The sequence below is a fragment of the Ambystoma mexicanum genome, chromosome 7p, assembly GCF_040938575.1.
Source record: "Ambystoma mexicanum isolate Mex_15411 chromosome 7p, UKY_AmexF1_1, whole genome shotgun sequence".
Classification (NCBI taxonomy): domain Eukaryota; kingdom Metazoa; phylum Chordata; class Amphibia; order Caudata; family Ambystomatidae; genus Ambystoma; species Ambystoma mexicanum.
Genome location: NC_090939.1, coordinates 18,505,745 through 18,518,595, shown reverse-complemented (window position 1 = coordinate 18,518,595; position 12,851 = coordinate 18,505,745). Strand labels below are relative to the sequence as shown.

At 49.0% G+C, this 12,851-nt stretch overlaps 1 protein-coding gene across 1 annotated transcript in view; it reads right to left on the bottom strand.

The window, feature by feature from the left end:
- Positions 1 to 12,851, bottom strand: part of PDXK (pyridoxal kinase) — a 664,932-nt gene that overhangs the window by 110,555 nt on the left and 541,526 nt on the right. Inside the window, exon 4 of the mRNA XM_069635674.1 lies at positions 9,215 to 9,298. Within this exon, the coding sequence (XP_069491775.1) occupies positions 9,215 to 9,298 (84 nt within the window). The remainder of the gene's footprint in view (positions 1 to 9,214; positions 9,299 to 12,851) is intronic.

Sequence of the window (12,851 nt, the reverse complement as noted above, 5' to 3'; positions counted from 1 at the left end):
CTTACCTTCTCTCATGTACAGCTTTCCTCTTCTCGCTCTCTGAGCCGGACGGCTCCACGGAACTCCTCGTGGCCTCGCAGCGGTCTCCCGGTCCTCACTGAGAGAAGCAGATTTCTCTCTCCAGCAGCTCTCCGCAGTCTGCTGCTGCTGCAGTTTAAATATCCCGCCTAGTGATACGGGCTCCCAACAACAAGAGCACCACTTGCGTTCCTCGTCTTTTCCGCTCTGCATCACTCGATTCATCTTCCTCATCCCAGTATTCTTGCAGTTATGGGAATGGAAGGCCATTCCTGATCTTTTACAGGGAAAGTCTGGGTGAGCATTTTCAGAAATCTTTAAGTGCAAGTTAGCTCTGAATAACTTGTAAGCAGAGTCGAAGGAGCCATTGTCATGAGTTGTGAAGGGCAAGACAGATCGTGTTAGAAGGTCTTCAGTTTATTTCCGGGGCGAATGAGGGGAGGTGTAACAACATGTCAGTAAGGCATTGGATATGGACGGGCTATCCCCAATAGAGCACAGGAATACCATATCTTCTCCAATGGTGCCCTGCTACTCTCCTGGAGGTACTCTCCCCTCATGTGATCCTCCTTCATATAGCCACACCCAGGGTCAGGATCAGGTAGCGGCTGCAGTCCCCAGCCACATGGGGGGAGGTCACCGCTGGTAAAGGAGTGACGACACCATTGGATTCATCACAACACATACTACCTTCAGTCTTGTATTGTTTTCTTGTTCGTGCCTCAGGATCCAGACACAGAAGACAAGAATTTCCGCTGACTTTGTGAGACACTCTGAGTCTAATCTGTACACACCACAAGTGGGAATCAAGTGTGTTTGTCTTCGTTGTTTCCCTGTCAGTGCTGCCTATCTATGCTTATAGTCACTCCTTTTGGGTCTGCAGGATTTGTTTCCTTTCTGTCTTTTGTATATAATTCTATCATTCTATCTTCAGATTTGGGGGGGTTTTGGCCCCTGTCGAGCACCTAACACAGGATCACCTTGCCTGCCATTGTGTTGGTGCCAAGTGCAGATAATATTAACATGACACCGTCATCTCGCAAGTTAGTTCACAGAATTTGTTCTGGTACTTCTACTTGTACTGCCCGATTGCACACTGAAGGGGAGCCGACTGCACACTGGGCTCCGCTGTCTCCTCTTGTCTGTAGCCAGTGGTGAGTAGCGCTACTGAATCCTTGGAGAGACGCCTTCACCGCTGGAAATCTCTGAAGAGTCTAAGCTTGGGTCTGCTGTTTGGAACAATGTCCATGCATTTGAAAGCTGCTGTGCCTGGAGAAGTACAGGTCACCCTTTGAGAAGGCCATTGCAAGCCAGTAATGCCCACTCTAGCCCGATAGGTCCTGCCTCAGAAACTGAATATCAGAGGCAATTGTGACGGAATCCCAATAGTGAGTGTGGGAATTGGGGTCAGAGGGACGCCGTGGGCCGGGGAATACTACTAGTTTTGAGATGCTGAATCCAGAGGCGGTATGAAAAAAACAGCTCGAGGAGAGAGGAAGGTCTAGGACAGACATCAGAGGCAGACACACACAAGCATGCACAAATATATATATATGGGATACATTACTCACCGTAATCGTATTTCTGATGCTTGTATCTGCTTAGATTCACATGCTGTGCATAGGCCGACATCTAGTGGAAGCTGCGGAGTATTACAGTTTGTTTTTCGAAAGTCGAAAATGGGCGTCGACACAGGCGTGCCAGTAATACTATCCCTAGTGTGACGTCCACTGTACCCAAGATCCCTCACGCGTGTAGGATCCTCAGATTGTATTTTTTCTGACATGAGGAAGCATGAGGAGTAGCGTGAGTACAGATAATCCAAGCAGATAGACAGAAAGGTAAGACTACAAGTAATCATGCGCCTTCTCTCGGAGGGGAGGAAGGGTGGGTCGCATGTGAATCTAAGCAGATACAAGCATAAGAAATACGATTACGGTGAGTAATGTATCCCTTCTGAGGCTTGTGGAATCTGCTTAGATCACATGCTGTGCATAGATTAGCGAGCAGTACCAGAAGAAGGAGGTGGGATGTGAGAAGGGTCATGAGCAAACAGGTGTCTTAGAACCGCTTGTCCCACTTGTGTATCTGTCTTGGAATGAGTGTCAATGCAGTAATGCTGAGTAAAAGTGTGAATAGAGCTCCAAGTAGCTGCTTTGCAAATGGTGTCGAAGGGAACATTTGCAATGAAAGCCAGAGTGGCACCAATGCCTCTAGTAGAGTGGGCCCTTGGCGTAAAAGGCAGAGTCTTTTCAGAAAGAGAGTAACACAGCTGTATACAGTTGATAATCCACTTCGAGATAGCGCCCTTAGAGACGCGATCCCCCTCTCTGCCTGTAGCTACGGAGACAAACAGTTGATCTGTTTTCCTTAGCGGTCTGGTTTTATTTACATAGTATAGGACCGCCCTACGCACATCTAGGGTGTGTAGTTTCACCTCAGCCGAGCTTTGCGGGTTTTGGAAGAAAGCCGGAAGCTCGATGGACTGGTTTACATGGAACTTGGATATGAATTTAGGTGAGAACCTAGGGTGTGTGCGTAAAACCAGTTTGTCCTTGTGGATAGTAAAGAAAGGATCCTGCACTGACAGAGCCTGAATTTCACTGACCCTTCTTATGGAGGTAATGGCTACTCAGAAGGCCGTTTTATAAGTCAGGTGTTTGAGACTACTTTTATGCATGGGTTCGAATGGGGGTCCCATGAGCTTAGCTAGCACCACGTTGAGGTCCCATCCTGGCGGTGGGTTCGAAATAGGAGGGTGAAGTCTCTTTACTCCTTCCATGAAGGCTTTAACCACTGGTACTTTCCACCACGAGACCTTGTTATGGGATGTGGTGTAAGCCGAGAGGGCTGCCAGGTGTACTTTCAGCGAGTTAAAAACCAACCCTGCATCCAGCAGGTGGAGCATGTATGTCACAACGTTGGAAGGAGTGCAATCAACCGGGTTGATCTGTTTATTCTGGCACCAGATAACGAATCTTTTCCACTTATCAAAGTAACAGTGCCTTGTATTTGGTTTCCTGGACTCCTTTAGAATGTCCATACACCTCTGTGGTAATTTGAGATGTCCAAACTCTATGACTTCAGGAGCCATGCTGCTAGGTTCATAGAGTTGGGTTCCTGATGCACTGTTTGACCCTGTTGCTGGGACAGTAGGTTGTACCAGGCTGGGAGTCTGATGGGCTCGCACACCGACATCCTGCGTAGGTGTGGAAACCATGGTTGTCTCGCCCATATGGGAGCAACTAGGATGAGCGTCATCGATTCCTTGTTCATCTTGTACACCACCTTCCTGATGAGAGGAGTTGGTGGAAAAGCGTACGCAAACATCCCTGACCAGTTCATCCACAGGGCATTCCCTTGGGAGTCCGGCTGGGGGAACCTGGATGCAAATCCTGGGCATTGTTTGTTTTCGCTTGTGGCGAATAGGTCTATAGTGGGGAAACCCCACTGAGAGAAGAGATCTTCTACTACGTCTCTGAGAAGGACCCATTCGTGTTCTTCTGGGAGGGAGTCTCTGCTTAGAGCATCCGCTAGGGAATTGAGCTCCCCTGGAACATGTTGCGATGACAGGAAGATGTTCCGTCTGAGTGCCCATATCCATATTTTCTGGGCAAGCTTGGACAGATTTGGCGAACGAGTCCCCCCTTGCTTGTTCAGATAGAACATGGCTGTCATGCTGTCCGTCCTGATCTGCACCGACAAGTTCAGTAGATGGGGCTCGAACGCCTTTAGCGCTCGGAATACTGCCAGAAGCTCTAGCAGATTGATGTGGTTCTTGGCTACTGAGTGAGACCAGAGACCCTGAGCTGTGTGGTGGAGATGGTGAGCTCCCCACCCAGTCAGGCATGCATCTGTAGTCACCACGGCTTGTACTTCGGGATCGTAAAAGGGTTTCCCCTTTGCGAGATTCTCTCTTGTCCACCAGTGTAGGCTCTGTACGAGTGTTGGCGAAACGACCACTAGATCGTCCCACTGACCACTTGCCTGAGACCACTGTTTCGCCAACCATTCCTGCATGGGACGCATGCGCAGACGCGCGTGGGGGACCAGGTAAATGCATGACGCCATCATGCCCAGTAACCGCATAGCTTTGCGTACTGTTATCTGTTGACCTGACTGATAATGCGGAATTTGCAGAAGTATATTCCGAATTCTCTCTTCCGAAGGGAAGGTCAATCCTTTCTGAGTATCTAGGATAGCTCCTAGAAACTGTTTTGAGGTGCTTGGCACCAGACTTGACTTTTTCTCGTTGATAGAGAAGCATAATTCGTGGAGGAGGTCGATAGTCCTCTGAATGTTTGACCTGCAAATTCCTGGGGTTTCCCCCGTTATGAGCCAGTCGTCCAGATAAGGGTACACCGGGATTGCCTCCCTGCGTAGGTGTGCAGCCGCCACCGCCAGTACCTTGGTGAATACCCTTGGTGCTGAAGCTATCCCGAAGGGCAGTACCTTGAATTGGTAGTGGCGACTGTCCACCTTGAAGCGCAAGTACTTTCTGTGCGCTGGGAGCATGGAAATATGAAAATAAGCATCTTTCATATCCAAGGTTGCCATGTAATCCCCCTTTTTAGGAGGGGGATTACCTCTTGTAGCGTGGTCATACGGAATTTTTGGGGCTTGACATACTTGTTGGCAGGCCGTAAGTCCAATACTGGGCGCATTGTCAAATCTTTCTTTGGCACAAGGAAGTAAGTTGAATAGATACCCTTGTTTACCTGGTGTCCTGGGACGAGTTCTATCGCGTCCTTTTCTAGCAGAATGGCGATCTCCTCGAGAAGGATCCTTTGATGCTCTAGGGAGTGCACTCTTTGTCGTGGAGGATGGTTCCGGGGACGCTGCAGTAGTTCTATACAATATCCTGCGGATACTGTTGACAGCACCCATCTGTCTGAGGTGATCCCTTCCCAAGCCTGGGTGAAGGTGGAAATGCGTCCCCCTACTGGGGTTGCGTGACAAGGGACCCTGAACTGAGCGTCACTGTTTTGGTGGAGGCGTGCCACCTCCCTTGTTGGGGCTGCCTCTGCCTCTTCCACGACCTCTCGTTACCCCTGCCGTAACTCTGGGTAGACTGATGGTTGTTATTCCATTGTGTACCCTGTCCCTGGGCATAGTTGCCTCTTTGTGAATTTTGGCCGCGTGGGCGACGAAAATTACTGTTCCCCCTCTGGTTAGGGGGTTTGTTGGTAAGCTGGCCAAGGGATTTGAGAGTCTCATATTCATCTTTGGCATTTTTAAGTGCGTCTTCGACCGCTTTCCCAAACAATAGGTCGGGTTCCACTGGCTTGTCTATTAAAGAAGCCTGGGTTTCTGTCTTGAATCCCGACTGCCGTAACCACGCATGTCTCTTGATAACAGTACCTTCTGCTATCAATCTCCCTGCGTTGTCAGCGGCGTCGAAAGTTGCTTTTAAAATGCAACCAGACACGGCTCTCCCCTCTGCCGAGATCCGAGCCAGCTGGCCCTTTAACGGTTCTGGAGCAGAGGCAATGAGCGCCGCGACATCTTCCCATTGATGGCAGTTGTAACTAGCCAACAGGGTGGTGGAATTCGCAATCCTTGCTTGGTAGGCGGACGTTGAGGCTACCTTCCTGCCAAACCCGTAAAGTTTTTTGCTCTCCTTGTCGGGAGGAGCTTCTGATGAAGATAAGGGCGTGCCAGCCCTTTTTCTAGTGTTGGTAACCACTAGGGAATCTGGTTTAAGATGTCCCCTTATATACAGAGGGTCAGACTGGGCTGCCCGGAAAATCTTTTCAATTCTGGGGTTGACAGCTCTGGTGAGGTTAGGATTCACCAGGGAAGGATCTATTCTTCGTTGGATGGATTTGAGGATAGGGATGGTCTGAGCGACCGGTCTCCTCTCTCCTACAAACTCCTCCGCGAAGTCCCTTTCCTCCTGTACACCGTGGGTGTCGATGTGGAAATGTTCCGCTGCTCGAGCGAGAACCTCGTTAAGGAGGGGCTGGTTATCAACTGGAGAGTCGGTAACTGGGGCTTCGCTTTGTACTGGGGAATCTACTCTGTAAATTTCCTGCTCATTTTCTCCCTCCTCCAGGTCCTCATCCTCTGCATAGTAATCTGTCCCGGTTTGTTCTTCCATAATTTCAAACTCCTGGTCCTCTTCAGGGAAAACTTGTCCCTGGTAACTGGGGAGTGGAGTAGAATATGGAGTGGAGTAAGGCTGAACCTCGAAGGGTTCAGGTCTTTCGACCCGGGGCTTTTTAATTAGCGGGATAGGATCGGAGGAGCCTGAGGGTGTGGCCCCTTGAGGGTTATATGAAAGAAAATGTTCTGGGTTCTTATCATAAAAATCAGCCAAGGAAGACATCCTAGACATAACCCTGTCTATGTCTTCACTGGACCATTCCCTGGAACAGGGTATTACTTTAGTAGGTGATGATTTATGGGACTTTTCAAGGGTAGACTTGTGTTTGCTTGTCTGCCTAGGGTGAGAGGATGGCTTTACAGGAGTGGAAGGCTGTGCTTTCCGCTGTTTCCCCCCCTCCCCGTGCGTGGAAAAATGTTTTCCCTGTCCCTTGGAGGCCCCAGAGACTTTTGACGCCTGGCGCCGAGGGTCTGGAGAGGTATCTGTGTGCTTCGGGCGTGGGGCCTCACTGGTGTTAACCGCGGTCTCGGTATCTTGGAGCGCGGCCTGGGGGTGGAAGTCGTCTTCGTCTCCCGACGATCGAACTTCCGTTAATGTGTGTAGCGAGGCACTCTTGGCAAGAGTGGATGATTGCCTTGCGTCGTGAGGTGATCTCGATCGAGAGCGCCCAGAGGACACCGAGTCGGACCGTTCTTTTTGTGCCTCTTTCCGGGAAGTCGACGTCGTCGAGGTCCGGTTGGTCTTAGTGTGTTTAGTGTGTGTTAGGTGTGTAGCGCTTGCGTCGCCGGGGGTCTTCCCCATAGCCGCCCTGCCGGACGACCTTCCGAGGTCGGGGACCTGCGCTCGCCGGCTGTCTTTCGACGCCATAATGCCCTCGCCGTCCGAAAGTACGGCGTCGCTGCCATCGCTGAAGGCGCCCTCCGCTGCCATGGCCTCCTGCCTGGCGTGGTGGGCCCAACGCTTTGTCGAACGGTCCTTAAGTGTCTTAGGTTTAAACCTACTACACGCTCTGCAGTTCGCTTCGGGGTGATCCCTCGGCAAGCAGAGATTGCACGTGGCGTGCCTGTCGACCCAAGGGTATTTGCGATTGCACTTGGGGCAGAATTGAAAAGGGGTACCCTCCATACGCACCTTAAGGCAGCGGGCTGCTAAGTGTAGGAATATATAAAATGTAACTATATATCAAGAGTGAAGAGTATGTAACACCCCCCACTCTCCCTACTTGTAAGGGCCGAGGCCAGCAGCCTACTAGGCCCGGGCCGAGGCCAGCGGCCTTCCGAGGCCCAGATCCGTCGTGCAGCAGTCGACGGTCGATGACTTCTCCAGCCGTCGTCGAGGGTCGACGTTGGGGTGGGGAAGGGAATGAATAAGAATTATAATTATAATAACAGCAAAAGTATGGCTAAGGCCAGGGAACTCCGCAAGATGCTTCCGACCAGTATGGCGGAAAAAAACAATCTGAGGATCCTACACGCGTGAGGGATCTTGGGTACAGTGGACGTCACACTAGGGATAGTATTACTGGCACGCCTGTGTCGACGCCCATTTTCGACTTTCGAAAAACAAACTGTAATACTCCGCAGCTTCCACTAGATGTCGGCCTATGCACAGCATGTGAATCTAAGCAGATTCCACAAGCCTCAGAAATATATATATATATTTGCATTGACTTTTAACAACGTTTTGTTTCTAAAAGCCTTCGACACTTGCTAGACAGATTTGGGTGACATTTTCCAAGAATAATTGTATGTCTTGGGCCCCTCCAAAATGGAAAGTTTAGGGAAGATTCGTGAAATGTTTCAAACGTTATTAAGAAAACTAGAAGAGCTTATTTTCAGCCACTCTTTCATTTTCCCATAGAGAAAAGGGTGCGTCCATTGAAGGCACACAGCGTGAGATGCTAGATGGATTTGGACCTAATAATGAAACAAGTTGGGCACAAAGAGCCACAGATGTGCCTTTTTTAGGTTTGGTATACATCCACCCAGTAGGTTTAATGGAGAAGGGAGTGGCCCCAGTTGAAAGACACATCTTCCCCATAATGCACTGCAGCAACGGAGGCTTTTCAGGAATTAAATTCTGCAAACTTTCATTGATGTGAGCCATTTTTGTGGTAATTTCATGGTGAAACCCCAATATGTTCACAGTAAATTTACAAGAGAACAAATGCAGGATCCCAAAAAACTATTTTCAAATGTATGCAAAAAATGCTAATTGCATACAGCGGCCGCCCAACATTACAACCTCGGTGCTGTTATGTCTCCAGTTTAAAAGTGAGTGAAGAGAAAAACCAGGCGCAATTGCATTTACTCTCCATTTTTTTTAAACATGTAAATGCCGCCTGAAAATGATGCTTAGAGCGGATTCCTCAGGAATCTGCATGCCTTTATCAGGTGTTAAAAATAAGTGGATTCCATAAGTATCCATGGGGTCAACACCTGCATATGTATATATTATAAGGTGGCAGAAAATCAAGGTGCGTCAAGTGCAACAGGGACGATGAGGGGGATATGGGCCCAGCCCTGCAGTAAGGCAAAAACATTGATCCACAAAACAAGCTCCCCAGCCCAAGACAAACTCTCCAACTACACGTGGCCCCTTTTCTGCTGCCTCTCCACCTATTCCTTTACCCTCCTAATCTCGTTCAGAGCCCTTTATTCGGTTTCCCGCAGAAATCGCTCACATCCAGCCAAACAAACATGGTGGCTTTTCATATTTGAAAAGCCTCATGGTTGTAAAACATAATAGGAGTCGTATAAAAGGTTTTTTGGACCAAGGTCTGCCCTTCCATTGAATTGTTTTAAACCCTACTGAATGAATTTACACCAAACCCAAAAAATGTATATCTACAACACGGTGGAAACCCGTCCAGCGGCTTTCACGCTGCATGTGTTCAAAGGAAGCGCCCTTTTTCTCTATCGGAAAATGAGTGGGAGCACCCCAGCCTATTCAGCACTTCTCTTGCCTGCAACATACAAAGTGCCAAACTTCCCAGCATGCACTATGTCAGTCTAGCCAGCCCTCCTTTCCCAAACCTGCCCCATGCTCCTGCCCATGCACACGCTTGCACTGAATGTGTCCAGCTCTCACCGTATACCAGCTCCGGGTTCTCCCTCTTCAGTTCCTGGACGATGTCCACCACCATGCTGAGGAAGGACTTGTCTCTCATGTAACCTGAAAGGAGACCGAGAACAGGTTATCCCATCAGGATTGCCGGAACACCTTTGGCATCACGGTGGACCGGGGATAACCCGAGGAAACATTAGTCTTAATACGAATGCTTAGTGCCAGGGATGCTGTAGACCAACGTACTATGCCATATTCACCATGGGTCAGCACCCGGTGCCGAGTTGGCCAGGGACTAGTAAATGGCACTACAGTAATCTAACACTGGCATCCAGTGCCAACTTTCACCATAACTCTCTCTTGGTAACAATGAGACTAATGAGATCACAGGTTTGGTGTAAGGTACAACTGACATTCACAAGAAGTTGACAAGAATTAAACTGTCCACACAAATAAGCACAGAAATGCTTTTATTCATTTAGCAACACAAACGTTAAGTAAAGAAAGCAAAATCAATACATACAAATACACAATTATAGTATGGTGTGGCAATTGGGGGCAACGCATCTCTCTCTCTCTCTCTGTCTCTGTCTCCCTCTCCCTCTCCCTCTCCCTCTCCCTCTCCCTCTCCCCCTCCCTCTCCCTCTCCCCCTCCCCCTCCCCCTCCCCCTCCCCCTCCCTCTGCCCTGTTTGGACAAATAACGTGACATCTTTACTGTTGGCTGAAGGCAATGCAAAAAGAAATCCATTTGTGAAAGAAAAAGATGTTGTCTCTTTAACAAGAGACGTATATTTAACTAGGATGAGTAGGAGAGAAGGAAGAGAGCCTTGTGCACAGGGGAAGCCCCCTGACATGTCCCGGAGATGGCAGCCAGTGTCCATGTCCTTGTTCCGGAACCCAGGTTCTTTGGAGCCACTGGTAAGTCTTTTAGGGGACAAGGGGGTTGCTTCCCTTCTCTTTTCCCGGTGGTCTGGGTGCTGCACGGGCTTGCCAGTTCTTTCTGGCAGCTCAGCAAAGTCCACTGAATGGCTGCGCAGGACCGCAGTGTCTCGCCCAGAACGCTGAGACCTCTGCGTATGATTGTAGCGGCGCTTCTGTTCCTCTTCTAGGCTGCGTCTCTTTCTCGCTCTGAAGCTGATCTTAACAGTGGTCAGGCAATGTTACGTCAGTCTGCTGGGTTACTGCTGCTGGAGAAGCACTGCAACAGAAAGAAAAACCCTGGCAAGGAGGGATATAAAGGTCTGCAAATAAAGGGGGGACAGGACTAGGGGCCTTATTTTCTAGCATCACCAAAGTTGGGACGATCCTTCGGATGGTGTCACACTGAGGCTAGGGAGGTGAGGCCACTAAGCAATAGTCCCCCTAGGGGTGGTAATATATGGGAGGATCGCATGGAGAGGCACTCCTCTCTTGGGGATGAGGCAACGATTAGGAGGCACAGCCCCTTTAAACCCCAACCCTGTAGACTGACAGTGGACTAATGAGTCTAAACTCATGTCTAAAACCATGAGTTACTGTGAAACATCGAACTACCCTGATGGTTTAGGTACCGAGACGAAGACGCTCTCGAGAAGGCTAAAAGGAAGCAGGAAAAACATCACAGCAGTTGTGGTAAATGGAATGGAGGTTACGTCAGGGCGGACCCTACTATATCTACGCGTCAGAAGCAAACGAAGGCGGAAAGGTAACGGGAAGGATACTGGAGAGAGCAATCGAGGTGGAGAGAGAAGTCGAGAATCCGAGAGGGATCGAAGCTACGAGAACACCCAAAGGCAAGCCTGAAAAACTCAAGCAAGAGACATGGAGGGTGCGGTTCAAGAGAACGCACAAGTACGTGTAAGGCATGGTATCAACAGTAAGACAGACACAAGTGACCACAGTTCAAGGGTGTTTATTGAACTTAATAAAGGTTTTAAAACGCCTATCTAATCCGAAATCTAAAGATGGGAGCAAGCTACGACCATCAAATAATAATAACGTAGCCCTAGTGGTGTCTTGTCAAAATAAAAGGGCCTATACTAATAAACCTATTGGGAAACAATGTTATACAAAAGAAAAGTGTTCAAGAAATTATACGTCTGGATATTTAAGCCTTTGGCTTCCCTTACCCACATTTTCAGCACGGGACAAGGCGGCACACTCAAGCTTAGCACAGTCTCTGGATTCTCTAGCACGAGGGTGCAGATCAAAACTTCAACATCATGGCCTTCTGTGCCAGACTCTCTGTTATTCAAAGTCTCCTTTCCAGAGGGCCTGATGCAATACGGCAAACAAAAAAAAAAAGTTCCTTTCTCCTTACAGTTTCACATACACGCAATTTTCTTTGATGATTTACTATTGACCTCGGATCCCCTTCCCCAGGCTCAGATCCACTTTAATACAATGTTCTCTGGATTTTCAGGCATCCAACTTTCTCGGGTGATTCACTGTTCACCACGGATCCTCCTCTGCCAGATCCACTTTGACACAAAACTTTCAATCAGTCTCCCTCTGCCAGGCTCAGACCAATTTATCTACTTTGCCATGAACTTTCTTTACTTTATCAACATCAAAGACTTCCGATTGTGCGCAGGGTTTTACTTGACCGTCGCAGGACGACTTCGATTCACAATCCTTTGCCACTCTTTCACTTCTCAACTCTCAACTGGATACCTTACAGAGACCTTCAATTCAGCACATACGCGATGCTGGACCACTCTGTCAAAGGTATTGTATCTTGGTTTCAAAGTTCAATCACTCATCTGCAGTTCAACTTTACTTGCGTTGGTTATCACACAAGTTACAAACAATGTGCCACTTGCAACCTCGGCTTCAGCACAGAGCAGTCTTGTATCGGTCTCTCCAACTCACTGGCTGTGTTGATCTCATTGATGCTGCTTTGTTGTTGGAGCCAAGGACAGTACCACAGCAGCTGGAGATTCTCCCTGCCTTGATTATCAACGCGGGAGGCTCCTGGGTACCTTCGGCACACAAGGCAGGATTCTTCAGCTTGGTTTCCTGGTCGTACGCCTTCTATTCTCGAGGCTTTGTGAAAGTAACGGTTCCTTGTCGAAATGGTCAAGGGAACTTCCCTCCATGTGATCCCCTTCTATTTTGCCGTCTTTCTCCTCGTGTTGCTGTTTCCTCATGTGCTTTGCCTCACTCATAGTGTGCTCTCGTGCTCCGCCTTTTATCCGTGTAGGAAATGTAATGGAGGTCAGGTGTGAGTGATGGTCAGTAATTGCCTGACCTTTGTATTGGGACATCTCAGGTATACGGCTCAGGTGTTAGTCTGTTTCCTCTCATAGTGAGCAGTTTGTGAGAAAGTGTTTGTGTTGTAAAAGGGAGGGTGTTGAGTTCCTAAATATCCTACATGGGAGGATGGGGTAAAGGTGTTACAGGGAAGGGGATACCGCGTCTCACCATCCAGTGTCCCACTCCCCGAAGACCCTTCACCCAGGTTACCCTCCCACACTGGTCCACCCACAGGAACTGGATCCAAAAGCGATGGCCATGTCCTGGCCACCTGGATGACAGATCCCCGGGGACTAGTGGGTGAGAGACCTTCTGGTTTCTCACAGACATTTTTCAGGCCGACGGGGTGTTGGCCATGGGGAAAGCAGAAATGAAGAAGATAATCAGCATCATGAATGGTGGCGCAACGCCAAATGCTATACCGCT